At 55.7% G+C, this 23,030-nt stretch overlaps 1 protein-coding gene across 1 annotated transcript in view; it reads right to left on the minus strand.

Moving 5' to 3' along the window:
- Window positions 1-21: 21 nt before the first annotated feature.
- The window catches only part of RALGDS (ral guanine nucleotide dissociation stimulator), a 41,549-nt gene continuing 18,540 nt past the window's right edge, over window positions 22-23,030 (minus strand). The window contains 17 exon segments of the mRNA XM_077835820.1: window positions 22-2,730; window positions 4,217-4,331; window positions 4,605-4,850; window positions 5,152-5,404; window positions 6,042-6,137; window positions 6,709-6,830; window positions 7,139-7,171; window positions 7,475-7,561; window positions 7,656-7,733; window positions 10,125-10,209; window positions 10,848-10,951; window positions 11,701-11,916; window positions 12,082-12,203; window positions 12,763-12,956; window positions 13,525-13,599; window positions 15,362-15,555; window positions 17,784-17,894. Coding sequence (XP_077691946.1) covers window positions 2,555-2,730; window positions 4,217-4,331; window positions 4,605-4,850; window positions 5,152-5,404; window positions 6,042-6,137; window positions 6,709-6,830; window positions 7,139-7,171; window positions 7,475-7,561; window positions 7,656-7,733; window positions 10,125-10,209; window positions 10,848-10,951; window positions 11,701-11,916; window positions 12,082-12,203; window positions 12,763-12,956; window positions 13,525-13,599; window positions 15,362-15,555; window positions 17,784-17,894 — 2,307 coding nt within the window. The 3' untranslated portion in view covers window positions 22-2,554.

Here is a 23,030-nt window from a genome sequence, read left to right on the forward strand (position 1 = left end):
CACACCGCTCAGTGTGCTCCTTCATTGAAGTTGTGTTACAAAATACATACCTATAATACATCCAGCTTCAGTGATCACATACACATGGGGCGAGCTGAGCCCACCTGGAAAGACAGGGAAGTTGACCCTGCCCTGCCTTTAATTTCAGGAGTGGGCACAGGTGTTCAGGCACAGAGCAGTACAAAAGCTGAGCAGGCAGCTGTCCAGTGGAGAGGGCAGTGGGGGTGGGGTCAGTTTGTGAGTGTGTGGGATGTAGGGGTGTTCACATTCTCATAGGGAGTTAAGGGAATATTTCACAGTGACGGTTCACCCTGTAGGATCCTCTGGAGCCAGGGTGCCCCCACAAGACAGTAGCATTTAGGCACTTTCTGCCACAGCGTAGTGTAGGGTAAGGGAATGCCCTAGGCTTGCAGGCTGGCCATGCTGGCTGATCTGCAGAGAGTCCTTGCATGAAGATGATCTCTTCCTCCCAGCCTCCCCTGATACTACAATACTCCTCAGGTAAGGAGGGGACAGGTTCAGCTGCCTGGCGGAAGCTGGAGGGGTTTGGTTTGCAGCACAGCCGGGGAGTCGCTCATTCAGCCTCCAGCGGAGGAGGTCCAGCTTGTTGAGTGCTGTGCCTGGCAAAAGGGGCCACTGAGACGCTGTAGGCAGGCCATGGAGAGAGGAGAGGCTCCTGCTTCAAGGAGGCCATGGCTCCCTTCATGTGCAGGAGCTGGGGGGTGGGGGAGGGAAGGAGAGGAGAGAGGTTATTACCTGAAGCTTAGGCCCATGCAGATGCATGAACAAATGCCCTTTACAAAGTGCCCAGGCCAGACCCCAAAGCAGCAACACTCCAGAGTGACAGGCCCAAGGCCCTGCTAGGAGTTACCACCCAACCCAGAAGCAGCTGCTAGAGACAGAAGTGGGGTGGAAGAGAGCAGGCAGGTCCCGGGAAAGGTCAGCATGCGCTGGATACAGTCGTGCTGGGATAAGAGCTTCCCTCCCCATGCTCCCCGCAGCTTGACGCTACCTCTACATACCTGTGTCTAGCTTTCCTCCCTGCATGGCCCAAGTCACAGCACAGATGAGACACGCAGGTCAGGTGGCAACTTCCAACAGGGTCCTACAGACCTGGCTCCTAAAAGACAGCTCCCAGGGACTAGCACTCCTACAGGCTTGTTCAGGAAAGGTCCTGTCTGCTCCCAGAGCGGGCAGGGGCATGGGCATAAACAGGAAAGGGCTTGAGGAGCTCCAGGAACAAAGAGCCCCCACTGTGAGTGTTTTGTTCAGTGATTTAAAAAACTCAGCTTTTTCTCTCCCCTGCTGAAGCAATTCCCTGTTAGTGATAAAGAAACAAAGGGGATGTGGAAAAGTCTCCACTCCTGCACACAACAGAAGGCAGCCATTACAAAGATGGCTCCCAGCAACTTTAAAGACAAGCGGAGGGCGGGGAGGGTTAGTAAAAATGTACACATTTGACGGTCCTATTTACAACCAATAAATATTGAAAAAGATTCAGTAAACATCAGGGGTTTGTTTTTACAAAAGTTTGCTCACACACCTCCTCCATTTCATTGTCAAATGTTTAAAAAAGTCTTTTTAAAGCCCAATGTAAGTGGCACTTTCTAGGGGCTGGGTGGATGGAGCCCAGGGCTGTTAGCCCCACCTGGCTGCTCCTCTCCCACCCAACCAAAAAGAAAGTCTCTATTTACAGACACTTGTACAGAAGTTGGCTCCGCTCCTCCTGGCTCAGATGGCAGTTCCGGCTGGGTGTTTTTTGCCGACGAAGAGACACTGGCATTTGATCTTTGGTGCAGGTTTGAAAGTGATAGAGCACTGGAGGGACACGGGAGTCCAACCCAGAGGATCAGTAGAAAGAAAAAGCAGCCTTGCAGAGCTGAGTCGTCAAAGCCACCGGCCAGGTCATCACACCAAGGATGCCCCACCGATCCTGTGGAACAGCAGCTGCGTGGTTTTCAGTTTCGTGTCCCTAGGGGAATGGTCCAGAGGCAAAGTGCAGCTCCCCAGGGGCAGGTGGGCGATGCAAAATGGTCATGCTGCCAGTTTACCCCAGAAGGGGAACGAGGGACCTGGAGGGAAAGCAGCTTCAGGGCCCAACTCAGCACAGGAGGGGATACACCCCGTTGGAGAGGGAGAGCTCAGCTCCTTCGCTCCAGGGAGTCCGTTAAAACTCCCTGCATGTGGCCCCCCCTGCAGGTAGGTGAAGGGGGCCCTTGGCAAGTAGTCCTCTCCTCCGCTCTTTGACAGAAGGCACCTAAGGCAGAGAGGCAGGGCCCAGCTCTGGGCGACCCGACGGCCACAGCAGTGTCACACATTGGAAGGAGTTAAAAACCCAGCCTGCGTGTAGGAGAGCGCCCGGCTCGGAACGCAGGGTTCCACTGAGAGGCCACAGCCACACCCGCCCATGCAGCTCCAGGAGAGCGACACCCTTCCTCGCGGGTCAGGCTGGCTCATCTCACCCAGGCCGGGTGGCGTTAAGATAGACCAGCAGCCAGGCCCAGAGCAGGCTGCCCTCGAAGCCCAGTCAGCGAGGGGTGCAGCCCAGCCATGGCTAGAAGATGCCCTTGGCAATCTTCAGGCCCTTCTGCTTCATCCTGGGCAGGGTGGAGCTGGAGCCGTGCTTGATCTTCACGCCCTTGGAGAAGCCCCTCTTCTTTAGCACAAAGTCGTAGTTGGCAGCAGAGTTCATGGCGTAGAAGACGTTGGCGTTGTCAGGGATCTTCAGCTCTGCAAGGAGAGTTCAGTTAAGTCACCCACGGGCTCTGGCTGCCTTCACGGAAGGGGAAGGAGCACGTAGCCAGGAGCCAAGGTAGAGCAAGACTGGGACTGCACAGGGTGAGCCCCTGGGTCCTAGCCCCAACTCTGCCGCCGACTCACATTTAACTTTGGCCGAGTGCTGCAGCCTCGGCAGGACGGAGATGGTGTTCACCTCCCTGACAGACAGGAGAGCGGCATGGGGCTGCCTCAGCCACTGGGAGGATTACAGGGAATCTCTCTGGCTCCAGAGCATCTGGGAGGGAGGGCCCATTTTACAGGTGGGGGAACTGAGGCCCACAGACTACACAACTTGCCAAGGTCTAACAAGAAGTCTGTGGTGGAGAGGGAACAGGATCTGGGTCTCCAGCAACCCAGGCTGGTACCCTAAGCGCCGGGCCATCCTTTCTTTTACGACTCTAGGGGAATGTTCTCCCCAGAAAGTGATGGCAGAAGCAGCTCCAGTAGCTCCTTCCCTGGGGGGCACATCCCCTCTAAGGAGTTGTGGACAGCTCCGTCTAAGGTTCTGCCTACACAGCAGCTGCCAGATGCACACAGGCTAGTTCTACTCAGGCTACTGTGCTGAAATAGCATAGCCCCAGCAGCTGGGGTTAGCTACCCAACTACAACCCTACGGGAGAGCTATGGTCTGTCCTTGGGTCACCAGCCCAAGCCCCTGGCTGCGCAGCTGCAGCCCCGGCTGCTGTTTTCATAGATCCCAAGCTCAGAAGAGACTGTTGTGACCATGTAATCTGATCTCCTGTAGAGCACAGACCTTCCCTAAAATAATTCCCAGGGCAGATCTTTCAGAAACATCCACTCTTGTTCTGAAAATTGTTCGTGCTGGAGAATCCACCTGACCCCGGGTAAATTGTTCCAATGGTTCATTTTTCTCCCCGTTAAAAGTTTAGGCCTTATTTTAGGGTACTAGCACATGTAATTCCTAGCTCAGCGAGACATACACCTCCCAGCTTCTGTGTAGACATACCCCAGTGTAACATGGGCAGCTCAGGCTACGAGGGACACCAGAAGGCCCTAGGAAGGGGGGACCGTGTCAGACAAAACATGTGTCAGACCCAAAACGTCACAAAGTTCAGAATGGGTCCATTAGCTTCCCCACCCCAACTCTGCAGGGCCTGGTCCCAGCTGGCCTGGGAGAAGCAGCAAACACCGGGACAGCTCGTTCCTTTCAGCGGCTTCTGCAGCTGGGTGGTGCAGAGCTAAGGGCTCGGGCCAAGCAGCCCAGCGGCAGCACGCTCTAGTCTCCCTTGGCCAGCAGAGGTGTCTTTGAACTGCCCAAGGGCCTCTGCTCGCACAGGGCGCTGTGAGGGCACGCTCCATCTCATGATAGGGGCAGAAGTCTGGGGTGACAGCCCCATACCGAAGGGGAGAGGAAGCGAAGGATACTGTGAGGGGCAGTTAATGCCAGAGGCAGGGTCCCAGCAGAAGCCCTAGGTACCTCTTTCCTCTGAGATGATCTGAACGAGCTCGTAGTCTTCCGGCCGGTCCCCGTCCAGGTTGTGTTTGGCCATAGCCTTGCGAATCACCACTGGGGTCTTATCCTGGCTCGTCACCTGGAAGGGGAGAGTGCTCATCAATCCAGGGATCAGGGACAAGGACCCAGAAGTGGCTGCCAGGCCTAAGACAGATCCCATGCCCCCCTGCTTGTTAGTTCAGCAGCAATCGCCCTCTGTCCTTCCCGCTGCAAGCTCTGCCAGGAGGTGCTGTGAGGATCAAACACCTGCCTCAGGAGGCTCTGGGATTGGGCACGCAGCAGACTCTCCCCCGGATGCACTAGCCCAGACTAGCCCCCTCCCCCGGATGCGCTGCGGGTACCCAGTGCTCACCAGGATGCTTTTGTACATGTTGCCATTGTCCACGGCCAGGCTAACCCGGATGATGCAGCAGTCATCGATCTGCTGGTTGTAGAGGGGGAGGGAGAGGGAGGAGTAGCTGGAGATGCCCGAGACGGAGCGCTTGTGGGTGCGCGAGGCCGTCACCGGGGTGGAGGAGACCGAGGAGGAGGAGGCGCTGCTGGAGCCAGAGCCGATCCCCGACGTGTCCAGGGAGGAGAGCGAGGTGCATTCCCAGAACTGGGGGGGAAGGAGGGACAAGCACCGGCTTCAGCATCTCCATCCAGAGAGGAAAGGGGGTGTCTCCCCCAACCGCACCCCCAGGGCCAGGAGGGGAGGGGGGGTTCTGCTCAAGGGAGTTACAGCCACAGCGGGGGGGGCAGGGAATTCCCAATGACAACCCCCACTCATGCCTTGGACGGGAGGGATGGAAGGAGAGGGGCTCAGCCTCCCATCTGCTCCAGGTTAGAACCAGCCTTTAGGAGACGCGTGGGGGGAACCCCCACCCCCCAGGGCAGAGGCGGGGCTGCAATGGGCGCACCTGGCTCCTGATCGCCTGGGTGCGAGGAGAGCCCAGCGAGCTGCCCCGTACCTTCTTCTCCTGGCAGTCGGGGGACTCGGGGATGAAGCTGATGTTGATTTCCTCCACGTCGGAGCTGCTGGAGCCAGCCGAGGTGACGCTGACCGAGTCGGCCGCGTCCCCGCTGCACAGGTACTGCCCGCACTTGAGCTGGTCGAAGGATTTGGAGTGGGAGCTGCTGCTGGTGCAGGGCTCGGCGCTCGGCACCTGCCGGCTGCAGGACGGGGGAGACAGATACGGTCAGGAAGGAACAAAGCAGACATGCACCGTGCAGCCGGGGCACCCGCCCCACGCCCCCCCTGCAGCCTCTGTTGCCCGCCCCCAGGGAACTTGCCCCGCAGCACCCACCCCATGCCCTCTGAAGCCTCTGTCCCAGGCCCAGCTCCCTCCGCTCTAGAAAGAGCCCAGTGTCCTGCCTGCACTCCAGCTCCAGCAGCTCCCTTCTGTAACCGTGAGCCCTCCCCCAGCTCTGTTAATGTCGCACAGCCCCACTGCTATTCTAACCCTGACCCCACAACCAAGATGTGCTAATGCACCCACAGCCTGAAGTGCAGCCACCCCTGCTATCCCAGGCCTGGGGCCCAAACTCTGCCAATGCAGCCCATTGTTAACAGGCAGCCCCCTAGGATCTCCCCCAGCTTGGCCATCGCCCCTTACTCTCGGCCCATGGCGCCCTTCGCTGCTGTGGCTGGTTTCACCCACAGCACTTGGGTCAAGAGCGGGGGGGCTGGAGGGAGACATGCCAGCCAGCAGTTACCCAAATACCACGCCCACAGCTTGGCCTGGCCGCTAGCTCTGGGCAGCCCATCTCTGCTCCGGGCCCTGGTGAGAAGGGGAGCAGGGAGACTCACTCGCTCCATCGCTTGATGATGCCTGTGTTTTTCTTTGCCTTCAGCGTGTTGCTGGCCGACTCGGACAGGGGCTCGATCTCACATGAGAGGCTATAGCTAGGAGAGGGGAAGAGAGCAAAGATTCAGTCAGGTGAGGCTAGGGTCCCCCTCCAGAGCTAGCCATGTTAACAGTGCAGGGAAGGGAACGGATTGGAGCCCACCCGCAGCACTAGGGTGACCGCAGGTTTCTGACAGCCTCAGGAGTTGGGGTGCAAGGTGGGGTTGTGGTCCAAGTCCTGAGGTTTCAGCCTGGCATCTGAAGAGCGGGGAGGCTACAGGTGTTTAGACGCCCCCTGTTCTGGGGGAGTCAGTCTGCAGGGTCGCCAACCCTGCACCCCTTTCCCAGTGCCAGATTCGCCCAGTGCGTTGGGGTTTGCAGGGAGGCTGCTCGGGGCGGTGCACAGTGTAGGGGACAGAGCAACGGGCCTAAGGGCTCAGCCGCAGATTTTCAGCAGCCTGGATCTGAAGGAGACAAAGGGTCCCGCTATGGGTCCAGGCAGCAGAGCATCACAGAGGGAGGGTGAGCAGCAGAACAGCCCACGCTCTGGAGGCCCATCCAGAGGAGGAAGGTGCTGGGTCCCTGCAGAGGGACCGGTAGCTAAAGCCCCTGGCTCCGGGCCCAGCTCACCTTTCAGCCTCGCTCAGCCGCTCCACGCCATGGAACCACTCCACGAAGCGATCCTCCTGCGTGAAGCTGTAGTTGTTGCAGGCCGACTGGAGCAGCTTGATCTGGGCGATGACTTCAAACTCCTGCAGGGAGCCGAGGCAGAGACAGAATGAGGCCCGCTCCTACTGGCTGACCAGACCCCCAGACTCCTGCCCCATGAGGTAGGGGTGTGTGTCTTAGACGGGCACCATACATGGAATCACAGAGCCCCGGGGAACCCCTCCCCCAGAGCCAGCTACTGAAGCCTCATTGCTACAGACTGCAGAATGAGGGAGCCCAACTGGGCTGAGGTATCTGCAGGACCCCAGCTGCCTGGATGCACAAAGTCACCCCTTCCTCTAACCCAGGTCTGCTCAAGCTGAAAGCTCGGCTGTACGTGAACAGCTCTCACCTTCCTTCTCTTCTCAAAGTTGATCAGCCCCCCCTGAAAGATAGAAATGAAACAAAGGTTACAGGGAACCTGCAAGCGAGGGTTCCCGCAGCCGCCAATAACCCCTCCCCCTGGGAACCGATCCCGCAGAGCAAGACAGGCAAGGCCTTGCATCACGCTAGGGGGCAGCGTGAGTTCAGTAATGTACCCATGCGTCCCGGGAGTCTCACCATGCAGGGATCCAGCCCTTTGTTTTCAGCCACAGCCTCCCTCGGCCAGTTTCTGGGAGCTCCAGGGCTCAGTGAGGGAAGCCAGGCAGAGAAGGGGAGGCGGGGGAGGGGGGGGGGGAATACTTACATCCAGGAAGTCTTTCATGGCAGTATCCAGCATCACTAGGTCTGTGAGGAAGGTGCCCAGGTAGGGAATGGTGCCCTGCATCACGCCCTGGAAAAGGAGAGAGAGTCGGGGTGAGCCCCACACAAGCGATGGCCGCAGAGCTCTGAGTGAGCTACCAGCAACGGGCGGCCACGCCACTCACCATCTCCCGCTGCTGCTGCTGCCGTTTCTGGGCCCTCTTTGGGTTGATCTCCAGGGTGGCGAATTTGGACGTCCCCTCCTGGATTGGTGGGAAGACGACATAGGTTGGCTTATTGATCTAACGTCCCTGCTAGAGGCTCTCCTTGATCGCTAAGATCAGGCCTCCTGGGGCAAGAATTCAGACAGTGCTTTGCAAATCCTGGGTAAGTCCCACTCCCTGCCTTGCAGCTCATGCTGTCAGACAGAAATTCAGGTAGGGCAGGGAACACAGGAGCCCCACCCAGCCAGGGTTACAGAAGTGCCACCCACCTGCTGAGGGGCAAAGGGCTTGTCTATGTGGGAGACTTTTCTGGTGTAGAATTATATCAGCACAGTTAAGCTGCTACAGTTCTACTGGCACAACCCCATGCGGACACACTTATCCCAGGCTAAGAGTGGCTTTTTTTTGGCTCATCTTAAACAGTGCTGCCTACTGCACAGAGCAACTGGACTGGGACGCAAGAGACCTGGTTTTCTGTTCCCACCTCTCCCACTGGCCTGCTAGGTGACCTCAGGCACATCCCCTCTGTGCCTCAGTTTGAGAGCTACAGGTGAAAAGCGCTAGATAAACAGCTGGGTATTATTATTAAACAGCTTCCAAAGCGACATTTGCTCAAGTGAAACCAGGCTCTCTTCTACCGGAACAGGAGCGCCCACAAGGGGAGTTAAACTGGTATAGTGATAACGGTTTAAATTCACACCCTACCTTATACCAGTATAGCATCCCATGTGGACAAGACCTCTGTCTCTATGGGGGTGGGAACATGATCAAAGCTGAGCATTCATGCTATAAACAGGAGGAGTCTCACCCGATATGAGTCATGCTGCCCTCCCCTCATCTCAATCTCTCTCTCCGTCTCTCACACACACGTACATATTAATAGCTCATCAAAGGGATGTTCTGTTCCCTTTTGGATTTTGTGATCTCAGCCCCAGACAGAGATGGGATGCAACGTCCGAGTGAACGCCCTGATGCGGAGATGGACATTTCTATAGCAGCATTTTACAAGCTTTGGGCCCGAGCCTGAGAAGGGCTGAGCACTCACTGCGCACCCTAAAATCAGTGGGACTCTGGGCAGGCCCTTTGTATGTGCAGGGCTGCTAAAATGCAGCCACCTCTGGGGCAGAGCAGCCACCTGGTGCACAACATCCTATACACACCCCTCTGATGTTGGGATTTGACCCTGGGGCCTCAGGCAGCCAGGCGATTCCAGCGCAGAGCCATTAAGCCCCGCCCTACATGGAGCCAGAATGAAAGCTCCATCCATGACACTGGGCAATACAGTAACAAGCAGGCACCAATACTCTTTTCGCACCCACTGCATCCTCGCGTAAGGCTGCTGCCATCAGCCGGGTTACTCTTGTGCCACGGTGGTGTGAACGAGCGCAGAATCAGGCCCACTAGAGAGATTTTCAGATGCAGTCTTGGTTTGGCCACCAGGTCGGCTACTTCCTTTCTAGGCAGCTAACAGGCGGGGGCGGCTGCCGCGGTGCTGGCTGCTCACACTAGACCAGCAAGCGCACATACAGGAGAGAGAGCACGCGTGCGTGCATGCACAAGGAGCCAGTCCAGGAGTTCACCTCACAGCCGGCATCTGGCCTGGACTCACACAGCCAGAGCTCCTTTACCTCTGTTCCAGGGAGATGAGGGGAGGGAATCCCTCTGCAGACACTCCTCTCTCATAGATAAGCCTCTCCCTTACTTATCTTCTGCCCTCGCTGGGGATTTCCTTGCTGCCAGAGCTGGCTGCAGCCCAAGCCCAATCAGAGCCATGCTCAGCAGTCCAGGCTGTCAGCATCAGCCATTCACAACATGCCGCCTTGCTCTGCCCCTTTCAGACTTAAAGGGAAACCGTCCAGTTGGAAGTTCTGGGCCAGACCCTCAGCTGATGTAGTTCCACTGAAGAGCCATCGATTTACATAGACTGAGGATCTGGCCCATGAAAAACTAGTTTCCCCTGTGTGTATTATAAACACTGCCTGACAGTTAAAACTGGGGAGGATTTTACAAACCACATGCCCCTTTCTCCCTTCATCTTGGGCAGCCGAAATAGCCCAGTCAGTTTCAAGTCTCTCACTTCCTGACACTCATGTTCTAGCAAAAGGCTGCAACATCAGAGATGCAAATATTTCAGAGGGAATCCTCATTTCGGTTTTAAAATCACCCACACTCCCATATATATTCCCATTGGGTGTAGAGCGTGCAAAAAGTTTGTCTGTGTGTGCACACTTAGTGTGTCTGTAAAGGGCATGCTTTAAAGATCATGCAAGACCTCTATCATCTCATGGTATGTGCTGCTATAGACTTCACTACCCGTTCCCATTGCTCCACACATCCTCACCGCAGACTGGGCAGCATCAGGGTAAACTCCCATCCCACCCCCGGTTCAGAAACAAGCCCATGTGTAGAGAGACTCTGAGCTCCTGGTACCTTAATGAGAAGCTCCCGGCTCAGCGAGTGGTTGTTCTCATCCGAGAAGATTTCCGACAGCTCGTGGAAAGTGCGGAAGCTCTCCCTGTTCGGGGCGAAACAAGGAGGCATCAGCACCGGTGACCCCAACCCGTTTGGGGCTGTCTTCCCCTCTTCTTGTGCAAGCCTATGCCCCTTTCTAAGCCCCAAGCTGCTAGTAGACCATGAGTCCATTTCATTCTCCAAATTTCCACTTCCCCAAAACACCAGCTTGTATCCTGGATTCTTTCTTAGGCGATGGAGAAGATTTTCCCAGCATGCCTTGGGAGAATGGCCATTCTTCCCCTTTGGCTCGCAGATTTATTGACCTCATTTGCCTGGGAATCTGCCTGAATGAAACATTCCCTTCCAGGCTGGGCCATGCCCCTGGGAAGGACCCAGCTGATCACAGCATTAGTGGGTAGTTCTGCCATTTTGGAGGGTATCCAGGAATATTTTACGTGTGGGATCTACCATAGTTTCCTCATGCTGATAAGACAGCAAAATGTCTTACATTGGTCCCTGGCTTTTGGGCACACTCCAGGAGGAGAGCTGGTGAAATGATCACAATGCCATCTGCACGATCACCAGGCCCTGGCTATAGCCCTGGGACGTGAGTCAGACAGCGTTACAGCTTGTGGCGTAGATGGGAACCCCCAAACTATGCTAACACTCCGGCCATGGGACTCAAGGGGCTGCGCTCACCGTGACACCTCGTCCCAGGTCTTCTTCAGCCTGTGAACCGCGTTACACTGCAGGGCAGAGAGGATGGCTCGGAGAGAGGAGAAATTCTTTAGGATGCGACACTCCTGAGGGGAGACAGGGAGGCGGCAAGGTTTAATGTTAGTTGGAAAGATGGCAGCCAGGCAATAGTTATTGGTTTCCCCCTTTGGCCATGGAGATGTTTAGGGCCAAATCCTCAGCTGGTGTAAATCAGTGCAGCTCCACTGAAGGCAGAGTTATGCTGATTTAGCCCAGCTGGGCAGCTGGCCCCTTAGCATCTCGAGTCCCATCTGTACCCTCCCCTCCCTGCAAACCTTTTTCAGGTAGGTCCCAGCCCAGGCGTAGGCCCCCTCAAACGGGGGTCTCCCTTCACACATACAGGAATGGGTGACTTTAGCTCTACAGAACCGCACTGGCCGACTTTTCATTCTGCAGAATCAAAAGTCCAAGGCAGAGGGATGTCAGAGCTGAACCCCACTTACTCAAACCCACAGATGATGGGGGTTCAGTTTGGTCCCCCTCAGCCATGGGCTCTTTGGAGAGCGATCTAGTTTTCTAGTGGGGGCACGGTAGGTGGGACAGGGAGTTCCTGCCATTAGTTACAATTCTTATCCCCATTCATAAGGCTTTATAACGGGTATCATTATCCCCACTGTACAGAGGGGGAAACGGAGGCCCAGGAAGTTGAGACTTGCCCAGGGTCACAGAGCGGGGCTTAGAACCCCCTCCCAAGCCAGTGCCCTATCCACTGGGCTACACTGCTTCAAGCACCAGCAAGGGACATCCCAGAAAGACCCCACTGGGCAACGGCTGGCATCACAGAGGACAGTCCTACCCGAGCCACTTCAATCCACCGCTCCACCACTTTGGCCCTCTGCTGCGGTTTGAGGGAACGGTCCCCCAGGCACGTTGCGATGACGCAGTTGGTGACGCTGTTGAACTGAGAGACGGTGGCGCGGATGGTGGGGGCCAGATGCTCTTTGCCCTTCTTGTCCCGCTGGGACCAGATGCAGCCCAGGCAGTGGTAAGGCACCACTTTCTTAAACAGCTCCTGGAAGAGAGAGGGTTGGAGACGGGTCTCTCGAGGGAACTCTGAGCAGGGAACGTGCAAGCAGGAGAGCGAGAGCGTGACAGGCCCAGGCAGACAGCAGAGCGCACACGGGCAGGACCCCAAGCACATGGGCAGAGCACTCAGTGGCAAGGCAGCAGTACTCACAGCATCCATCAGCGTGAACTGCTCAGCCACCATCTCCTGGGAGAAGGCGAGGAAGTCTGGCTTCCCCTCCCCCAGCCCGTTCTCCTCCACTATCCGGAAGGTGCAGCTGGTCTGGTCCGCAGCTGAGAAAAACAGGGGGAAATGACAAAGGGACAACCCTCCATTCCTCAGTTACACACTTCACCCCAAATACAGACACCCCCACCACAGCCAGACCCTTCCCCCTAACCCCCCTTCCCACATCCCGCCCTCCCCTCCCCCTACACAAACAGACATGCTCACACCCCTCAGGCCACCCATCTTGTACAGGCCAGGAGGGCGCACGGAGGTGCCTGCAGGAACTCCCGCCCACTGCAAGGAAAGCCAGCATCCTTCCCCAGACTGAATCCTCCCAGAGTCATTTACAAACTGAACTCCCTTTGTGGTGGGCACGAAGAGGTCCGAGGGGCTCAAGAGAGCAGGGCAGAACAGAACAGACTAATTTAAGGGTGGATTCATTCGGCTTTGGTCATGTGGCAGGTTTTTCAGCTCTGGAGATCCTCCGGGGTGCTACCCTCCTCCTTTCCACCCAGGCCCCGCCAACGGCCCTCACATGCAGTTCTCCTCACAGGCGTCACCAGGGAAGCCCAGGACACACACCACACAGAGCACTAAGGGGCACGGGGAGGAAGCGCCGCTCACCGTCTGCCTCTGCCTCGCTGTGCTCCTGCTGCTGGAACTGGGCCAGCAGGATCCGTGCTCTCCGCTCCAGGTCCGAGCCAGGGATGTTGTGGCGCACGTAGGAGATGAGCTGCTTGAGGCAGGTGAAGTCTGGGGGCTTGCGGAAGTCTTCAGAATACTGGTCCAGCCAGGCGCCCAGGATAGAGGAGATGGTGCTGGGGAGAAGCAGACGGACAGACTGGCTGTTAAAAGTGGGCATAAAGTGACACCTGTGTGCAGGCGCGTGCCAAAGTGTACGTACGCGTACACGTCTGATGGCGGAGCGCCCACATGCCCAACAGCCGAGAGCCAACATCCCCCAAATGCCCTAACAGAGCTGCAAATGTACTTTCAGCAGCGTCACATCATTAACCTGTGGAACTCACTGCCACAGGATATTACAGCTCAACAAATTGGACCTTGACAGGCAAGGACACATGGCATAGCAGTTAGAGAAGGAGACAGGCTCGGGAGACCTGGATTCTATTCCTGGCTTCTTTCCAAGACCCACCCAATCCGAGTTCCCAGCTTCTGACTCGATCCAAATCCCAGCCCATCTCAGCCCAGCATTCTCCCTGCCTGTATCCTCCTAGACCTAATTCCACAGCACACAGCCCAGAGTGGATGGTCTTTTGGCACCGGGAGAGAGTTCCATCCATGAAGAGAGCAGAGGGGCCAGGCAGACACATTCCCTCCCTGCCCTGGTGCCGAGTGGAGGGCTCATGGCAGCAGAGGTATGCTTACTTTTTCAGCTCCAGTCTCTCATCCACAGTGTATCTGGTGTGGTCCCCATTCACCTGGACATGCAGTTTGCCGTACCTGACAAGGGGATAACAATGCGCCAGTTAAACCACACACCCCTGGGCAGTTGCCTCTCCACAGCGACCCTGCTGGAGCAGGCAGGCATCCTTCACTCTGGATCTCTTCCCAGCATACCGCCCGCCCCCGGCCAAATGAGTCCTACCCCCTGCATGGAGTTTGGGGACTTACGAGGCATTTCAGCCAGGGCAGAGTTCCGAAGACACCTATATCCATGCACTCCTGCCAGGGGCCTTTCAGGAGCCTGTTGCCAAGCCAGGAGGGGCAACTAGTACCCACTGTGGACTCTCAGGGTTGCCTTAGGATAGGACTCTGGATTTCAAACTGTGGGGGACGACAGACCGGCCCATGTCCCATGCACACAGGGACAACTACCCTAAGCACCCACGACAGGTCGCCCTTTCCCATGCATACTTTGCCAGGCAAAGAGAAGCTGCATCTGGCAGGCAAAAGTCACCAACTTGTTCAATGAAACCACACCAGTTTCAGAGTTGGACAGCTTAGCCCATGTCTCTATGACTCAGCCTGGTGCCAGGGAAGTGGCACTTCATCCATGGGTATCTCCTGAAGTACCCGCACTGCTTGAGACAGCCGACAGGGCTGTCACGTCTGGACAGCATTCCCAGAGGCGGTACTTCTGGGAACGCCATTGTAACATCCATCAATCAGTGTTCCCACCCCCACGGTGATGCTCTTAGAGTATTTCAATGTATAATCAACCAGGTGCATTATAGAAGACAGAGGGCCACCTTCTCCTAAAGCAGCAGGCACTGGCCACGGTCAGAACAGGGTACCCAGTGGGATGGACCTGGCTTTGATCTAGGAATGCTGAGACCCGGCACCGAGGCAGCTCTGGGCATTTCACAGACTCATTGGACTGGACTGGCCCTTTGAGAGGGACAGCACAGGCATGAAGAGCAGAGTTCACACTGTCTCCCCCCTGCTGTAGTCATCGCATGGCCCATAAGGCCCCCTCCTCCCCCCACGCAGAGTGCAATGCCCGGACAATCCCGGGAGTATACGTGCTCCCTGGTCTGCGCTCCCGCTAACACTGCCCCCATTGTTCCAGCGTCCTGGCAAATGCGCTGTGCTGGGGCACAATGAAAGGCTGCCTCCGGAGGGGGTGGGCGCGATACAGCTCCAGTTACAAACAGCAGCATGAAAAAGGACTCAAGGTTGGGGACGCTAACGTCTCTGGAGAAAGCAGGAGCAGCTCTCCTAGCCTAGCTTTCCACACAGTACTGGGATGTGCCCTGCTCCACCTCCTGTCGGGCTTGGAAGGCCCTGAGCACAGGTGGGCTAAGGGAAGGGCAGAGCTGGTCGATCCGGGACTACACAAAGATCTCCACTCCCAGCTATGGGCCTTGGGGGGGGAGGGGGAAGGCGGAGGGGAGGAGAGACACGCTACATGGACTATTCCATCCCTGAGGCTGTAGCATGGCTGAGTACCACCCCACCACCCCGCCCCCCACTCAGTCTGCATGAGAGGAGAGGACCCAGCCCAGCCAGAGTTTTGAGGCTGGAATGGGGGCAGCTCCCCGCTAAACCCAGAGGGGCCCCCCCCAAGGAGCAGCTGTGATGTGAGGTGCTGAGCCATGGTCAGAGCCAGGCATGAACCCGCACGAGCAGGGCCCGGGGGAGAGAGCTGCATGAATCGCCTGTCTGGAACATGGGGGTGTGGGGCACAGGAGGGACCGTGGCACGGATAGGGCACAGACTTCCACCCCCCAGGGGCACCACAGGGAGGGAGAGGCAGCATCACCTGTTGAGCAGCAGGTCTAGCACTTGCTTGGTGGTGGCGAAGGCCCGGTACGTGCAAAGGAAGATGGTGACGTAGGTGGAGTCATTGCCCTTGAAGGCTGAGACCAGATACTCCACCAGCTTCTCCAGGGTCCCAGCTTTTATTGTCCGCACCTTACACGTCTCGTAGAGGTTCAAGGCCGACTCGTTCTCAAACTGGAGGTTGGGGGATGATGGACGGCGTTAGGCGGAGGACAGAGAGAGGAACACGAGCGCAGAGCTGAGGAAGCCAGGCCCCAAGGGGGGGACACACACACACAATCACTTCCCTAATGGTCCCAGGGCACCTCTCCCTTCAGGGCGCTATGGGACGGTGTCCCAGTGCAAAGCAGCGCTGGAATGAGCACAGGACAAATGTGGACGTTGTGCTGGTTCTTGCTACGCCACTGAATCCGTCACCAGTGGGTCACTTCCCTCGTGTGGACAGGGACTCAGTCCAGTAAAGCCTGAGTAGCTTCCCCAGGAGCTTCTGCAGCATTCAATCAGGCCAGGGCAACGCTCCCGCGATGGGCCTGCTCCTTTAAGCATGATCGCAAGCATGGGCTCCACAGACAGGGAGGGCACAAGGGGTGGGGATGGGGAACAAGTCCCTTTGGAAACCAAAAGGCTCAAGAGCTCCGCCCCCTTCCTAGAGGCCTTGCATTTCCCCCTAGCCTGGGCACTTGGAAAGCTCCATGCAAGGAGATCCTGCTCAGCGCACATGCATTTGTGAGAGCTGCAGTTCTGTTTAGTGACCCATGGGAGGCGCTGCTCACAGAGGGACAAAATCAGAATTGGACCGGCACATGTGTCCAGGCAGGTCTGGCTAAAGACTCACCATGACACTCCTCGGGGGGGGGGGGGGTGATTACCCCAATTTTACAGGGTGGGGGGAACTGAGGCACTGAGAGGCCAAGCAACTCACCCAAGGCTACAGAGGCTGTCAGTGCCAGGATTAGAACTGGGGCATTCCTGGCTTCCAGCCCTATGCCCAGTCCGCCCCTCTACTGACAGAGCAATCTGTCCCAGTGGGGAGGTGCCCAAGCAGATCCAACTTGGTATGCCCTCCCCATTCCTACACCCCTGGTATCTGTTATCCCTGCTCAAGCAGACAGAAGGGCTGGCATCCCTGGCTCCCCGTTGCCCATGGCCTGGACCTGTCTGGCTCAGCTCAGGAAACAGAAAGTTAAAGAGAAAATAATAGGCTGGGAAGGGCAAAATGAGGATCTCCAGCAGCCGCCTCTTCCTTCTACTGGCTTCAGGGCTCCCACATGGACTCTGCATGAGACACACCCACCCGCGGGCAGCAGGGAAAACCAGGCCTGGAGCCTTATGGCTCCAGGATCCTTCTCTCAGCGCTCCCATGCAGGGGTTGCCCATCCGCTCTGCCACTGGAATGTGATGGAATTGGACAGCCGGAAACAATAATACCCAGCGCTGCATTCCTGCGGGCCTGTCTGGTCCCCCGGCCCCATGCCAGCTCCCGGAGGGGAGAGGCTTTTTGTTGGCCGTGTCTGAGTTGGTATGAGAAGGACAAAAAGGATGTCGGCTTCCTCCAAGACAGGCTGTTCAGCAGGAGAGAGAGCCTCTCTTAACCCCTTCTTCTCCAGGGAACAAAGCACCAGATCCCATTGAGCACGGAGCTCCCCAACTCCCACAGATTTCAGTGGGAAATGTGTGCTCGGCCCTTCCCAGGAGATTGGGGCCCTATTCTGCAAAGGGCAGCCTAATTTGCATCCCTCCCAATCCCTTCCTGATGTGCAAGTAATCACATGGCTCCTCCTGCCTCCCCAGGGTCAGGCACCTTCTCCTTCCAACTCTGGCAAGGAGTCAGACAAGGATTTGAACTCTCCCATGCACACTCAATCCAGACACAGGGCCAGGTGCTGGTGAGCTCTTGGTAGGAGACCCCAAAATGGGGATGCCCAGTTTAATGCCCAAAGCAGGAAGAGGATGAGGCACATGTGAGCATGTTTCATCAGGCCGTCCTATTGGGGGGTCACCCCCTGCACGGAGCTGCAGTTGGCAAATCGAAACATCTGTGTCCACATTGGCTGGGATGCTCCATCCCCTCACCCTGACTGCTGTATGCCCATGATCCCCAAGCCAGCCACCTGCCTGCAGGCAGCACAATGAGTGCCACAGTGGGTGCAGTGACAGGCCTGGAGAGGGAAAGGACAAATGGATCTCCCGGCCGCTGTAGGAAACGCTGCCCCTAGCATGCTAAGAACTGGACCTGTGGCTTATGTGGCATGTGCCCACTTACGCCTGGGCCCATCCTGCTGGAACCACGACACCCCGAAGGCCACCTGCTGCCATGCTCAGAAGGCACAAGGAGGAGCAAGCGTGGGGCAATCAGCACAGCTGTAGTCACAGAGGGCAAAGGGAGGCTGGGCCCAGCTTACCCCGAGCCATCGCTGCCCCTTGTTGGCTGTATGGTGGAGCTGCACCTTCCGGAGCGATATGCTGTAGATCACTCCGTCTCCCAGCTCTTCTCCAATCTCCTGCGTGGAGCTCTGCCATGGGGAGAGGAAACAGCGCAGTTACCTTCATGGCATGGGGGATTTAGCCCTGGGAATGGCTGGGAGGCCAAGATGGTGACATTTGCATATTTAAATATGAAAATCGGGAGGCATCAGTCCGGGGGGGGGGGGGGGGTAGGAAGGTTTTTTGGGGGGAGCAAAGCCTACAGGCACTTCCCTTCTAATGTAAGAAGGGCTCTAGAGCGCTGTACCGGGGGGTTCTACCTACCTACAGTTAGGCACTGGTAAGGGGGGGCGCCTCCTAATGCATCAGTGTTTCAACAGCAGCACAAGCACTGGGAGAGCCAGCCCAATACGCTGGTCACTCAACCCCCTGTCCTGCAAACTGTAGGAGAGCTGAACCCCCAAAACTCGCCTCCTCCCCAAAATGCAGGGGGGCCAAGGGCCAAAAAATCACAGCCTTGAGCTCTTGGGACACAGCCGCTCCCACTGCCTTTAGGGTGCTCAGCCCCTCTGCCAATCAGGCCCAAGGTGCCTGACGCTGATCAGAGCAAGAACCCCGCCCCCTGCAGCTAACACTTCGGCAGCATTTGGGGCTAGGTCGGCAGCATTCCCTGGTGGGTTTTAACCTGGGAGCTAGTGCTCCCAGCTGCCAGAACGTAGTAGGCCTGCTCCAGTTGCTCTCCCTTCCCTGCCTGGGCTGCTGCCCATTCCAGCCCCTGGAGCACTTCCTAGTCCCTCTGGTAACCGCACAGGGGAACACCGCACTCTGCCCTCTGCTCCTCACTGCTGGGCTGTGCAATCACAACACACGTAACAAACAAACCATCACAGTGAAACCAATCTGCACTGGAGCGAGGGATCGCACCTGTGGCAGGGAACCTGCTCGGGAGACAGCATCCAGCAGGGAAGCTCAGACACAGGGAAAGCCTGCGAAGTGGGCTTTGGATACAGACAGGAGAGGCTGAATTACCGCATCCACAGGAGGCACTGCGGTGACATGCCACTGACTGGTATGTCCCCAGCCATTTCTAATGGACCCATCACCAGGACATTCAGGTACCAAAATTTTGCCCCTCTCTTGATGGCACCTTCTACAGACCCTGAAGCGCTTTGCAAATACTAGTGTCAGGGGTTCCAACACCGAACGTGAGAGGGATACGTGCCAGGATCCTCTTTGTGCAAATGAGGGACCTGGCCTACATTCCAGTGCCCCCACATTTTGAGCGTGGCGGTTCTTGAGTGCTCGACCAGAGGTGCCTGGTGCCCCATTCTCAGAGGCGCTCAGCACCCATAAGTCCTGCTGAAGCCAACAGGGCTGCGGGTCCCTGGCACGGCTGAACAGCAGGCCTTTGTTTTCTCAAGCAGAGCACCCGAAATTAGCAGTCACTGGGAAAATGGGGGGCTAAGTGCCTTGCACCTAGGCCATACAGGAGGGCTACAGCTCCGCTGGGAATCAAATCCTCTGGCCCAGCTGAAGGCCCTAGAGCTCATCCAAAAGACCATTCTGCCCCCCACAGAGAAAGGGCTTTTGGGGTGGGGGGGCGAGGAGTGGCAGTTTACGCCTGACTGATCCTGAGGTCTGGACTGGTCCAGGAGGCTGGTTAGGGCAGCTCTGATGGTTGCTCTAACTTCTGCCTGCTTCCCCAAGCTCCCCTCCAGCTGGCGTAGCTGTCACAGCAGCTGCAAAGCAGCCTTGAACTGGGCTCTAGGCCTCCAGGCCAATGAGGCCAATTTAGCTCCATTACCCACAATGGCTCCACAGAAGCCTATGGCCCTTCCTCCCTACGGCTTGCTGAGGCAAAACTCCCTCTAAGAGGATTTATCCGGATCCTTTTAAAACACTGGGGGATCCCTCCCTCCCCGCCTTTTCCTGCCCAAAATGGCGAAACATGTTGACATACAATAAACCTGCCACTTGTCCTATGGAGAACACACCTGACAGCGATACTTGGCTAAGCCAGTTCAATGGAGACATTTACCCAGAGGAGGCTTGCAGCCAATTCCCTCCTGTGTACACACAGCACATCAACAGAGAGAAAGCTGGGCTGTGACACTGCAGAGTGAGCAAAGGAACAAAAGGAACGGTGGCTAGCAACAGCCCTCCCGTGGGCGATGCACAACGGGCTTTCTCAGCCACTGAGGTTAACGGACCCACCCCAGGGATGGGTTTGGCCCAGTCAGACATTGCACCTTGGTTTATGAACCATAACACATGCCCGCGAAAAGGCAGGAAAGCCGCCCTGCGCGGCCACAGGGACCCCTTGCGCCATCGTTTATCTAACCTGGGCTGGCCGCTCACCTTTGCGCGCCTCGGAGGGGAAACACAAACTTGATGCAATACCGCGGTTGAGCGCATGAAGCAAACGGGCTGGCCCCAGCCTGGTGGGCAGCGACCAGCTCCTGTAGCAGCCTGCCTGGCTCCCAGTTTCCAGCTGAAAAGCTGAGTTAGGCAGCCGTCTCCGAGAGCCTGTTGCTGAGGAGACGGAGACACCTTGTGCTGCTACAGAAATCCATCCAGTGGAGAGAACAGCCTGGTTTCCACAGGAGCAGGATCTGACCCCAGTCAGCTGCTCCCATGCTGGGACCCCGCCTTCCTACTCAGACACAAACTGATCCCAGCTGGTGGTGACTGCCACTGCACGGATTTAACCTGGGCATTGGATTGGGGTAGATGCTCCCCCTAAGCGAGCTCTGTCTGGGGAAGAGGGAGTCATGCAAATGGTGGGTCTGCTGGGTAAGGGTCTTTCCAGGATTTCTGCAAAACCTGGAGTTCTCAGCCATGGAAGTCCCTTGGCTTCTCCAGCAGAGATTGCAGGAAGCATTTCCATCATAAACCAACAAACGAAGCCACCCTGAACCAATCCCTGCAGGCAGCCATCTCCATCATAGCTACAGACAGCGGAAACTATTCCCTCCGCTCCACCCCCCATTGACTTCACAGCTTAGGGCTTGTCTACGCAGAGAGTAATCCAGGAATAGCTATTCCTGAAAAACTCCACATGTAGTTGTGCTTGTTTAGCTTCAGGAACAAGAACAAGCCACACTTATTCTGGAATAAGAATGTCCACACAGACAAGGCTTTAGATGGGGATCAGTGAAATGGGAACGTGGTTAAGTATGGGCGTCTGGAACACACACATGCTCCTCTGAAGTCAAGGCATATCCCTTACGATAGTGTTAATTATACCACAAATCCTCACACCCATTCTTAGGCCCAGTCTGCTTAAAAAGAATGCCAAGAAACGCCTTTTAAAAACCATTTCAGCCAGATGGGTTTGTCCCAAATTGTTGATGTCTCCACAAAAAAGACAATGTTTCCTGTAATTTACACCCTCAGATATGCAATTTTCCCACCAGATCAGCCTATTAGTCCCTATTCTCTAGGATGGCGACCACCAAATGCTTCAGAGGAAACCAAACCCTGCTCCCACAAAAGGACCTATCCAGTTGCACAGGGACACACATGGAGTTGGTCAGGTTCTGCTTTGCCACTCGTGCAATCACCATAATCTAACCTGCGGAGCAAATTCTGCTCTCTAATTACACTGGTGTAAATCTGGTGATAATCGGGTTCCTCTGGATTTATGGCCTGATCCCAAGAGATGCTGAGCAGCAGCTGTACCTCCCAGCAAAGTGAACGGGGATCTGGAGGTGCCCAGTACCAGTCAGGATCAGCCCTTAATCTGGTGTAACTAAGAGCAGAGCTTGATTCAGCCACTATAAATTCCTGATGCAGAATTTTGAAGGACTGCTAAAACTGAATTCACCTAATTAAAATATAAACAGACATATATTGGCAAGTACAAAATTTCCAGTGTTTAATCCATGAATCACTAGCAGAGTTGTCATGCAGCTGAAAGGGAAAGCAATGTTATGACTCAGCAATCAATCCCACTCACGAGTTCCATGTCACATGCAGATGGAATACCCTGTTTTGTCACATATATGTGCAAACTCCATTTCCTTCCTACTTTGAGTCCTTCTGATTCAGTTATTTTTTCCCCCGATGAGTTTTGCGATACCCTCTTGACAAATCATGCACAAAGTAAACGGATATCCGATGGGCATAGGACAGGCACGCACCGAGGGCCTGATGGGTTGCTAGGATGGGACTCTATTAAATATTAAATCTTTATTCTTGGCATCAGCTTCCTCTTTCCTCCCCATTTTTTCCTGCTGATTGTGCGTTCTGCATATGTTGGCCAGAAACTAAGGAAGCAAAACAAAGCAGAAACACAGAGGCAGCTAAGGCCCAAACTGACATCTGCACTAATATTTCCCCCCTACTCTGCAATTTAGCAGAAACAGAACAGGAAGTTGGACTGGGAATGAGGCGAGATCTAGTGGCTTGGCAACAGGCTCCTGAAAGGCCTCCGAAACAGTGGCAAACAAGTTTGGTTTTTTACCTTCTTTGAGATGAGTCAACTAAGGTGAAGGAGGAGAGGAAGTGTGTGACTTAATTTAAGTGTGGGCATGACAAAGCCACTGCAGGTGACATACAAACAATTAACACACAATTACCAAGGCCTAAGAGTTAACTCATGTGCCCATTAGTTCACACTTAGCCATCTGTAAATACAGACAATGAACTGTTATTAAAAAGGTATCAGCCTGCAATACAGGTGACAGAGAAGCTATTTTTACACTGAGACATCCTGGACAGCATCTGGATTAAATAATAAGACTCTGCACTTCTCTAACACCTTCCAGCTGGGGAACACAAATGCTTTACAAGCCTATTACTGTTTATTATTTGAGCCTAAGTGAATGATACCTTGCATCCTTCCCCAAGAGATACCATCACCCTGTTTACACAGATAGGAAAAAACAGGGCCCTGGAGCTGTTACTACCACAGGGTAGATCTGGACGCACAATTCCAAATAAATGCAGCTACTCCAGCGGCAGTAGAAGTGGAGGCTGCCGTACAGGCCAAGACTCAAGCGTGTTTTACCGTCATCTCATCTAACCCGGTCTACAATTCACCCGCCACCAGTGGCTCTGCACCTGCTGAGAATTAACAGGCTGAGAATGCTAGTCTAGACAAGATTAAGGACCTGGTCCAAAGCCCATTGAAGTCAATGAAAGTCTTTGCATGCAATGGTCGAACTTTAAGGGACTCGAGGGATGGGGCTCCCGTCCCTTCCTTTGGGGAACTATTCCACAGC

The sequence above is a fragment of the Eretmochelys imbricata genome, chromosome 16, assembly GCF_965152235.1.
Source record: "Eretmochelys imbricata isolate rEreImb1 chromosome 16, rEreImb1.hap1, whole genome shotgun sequence".
NCBI lineage: Eukaryota > Metazoa > Chordata > Testudines > Cheloniidae > Eretmochelys > Eretmochelys imbricata.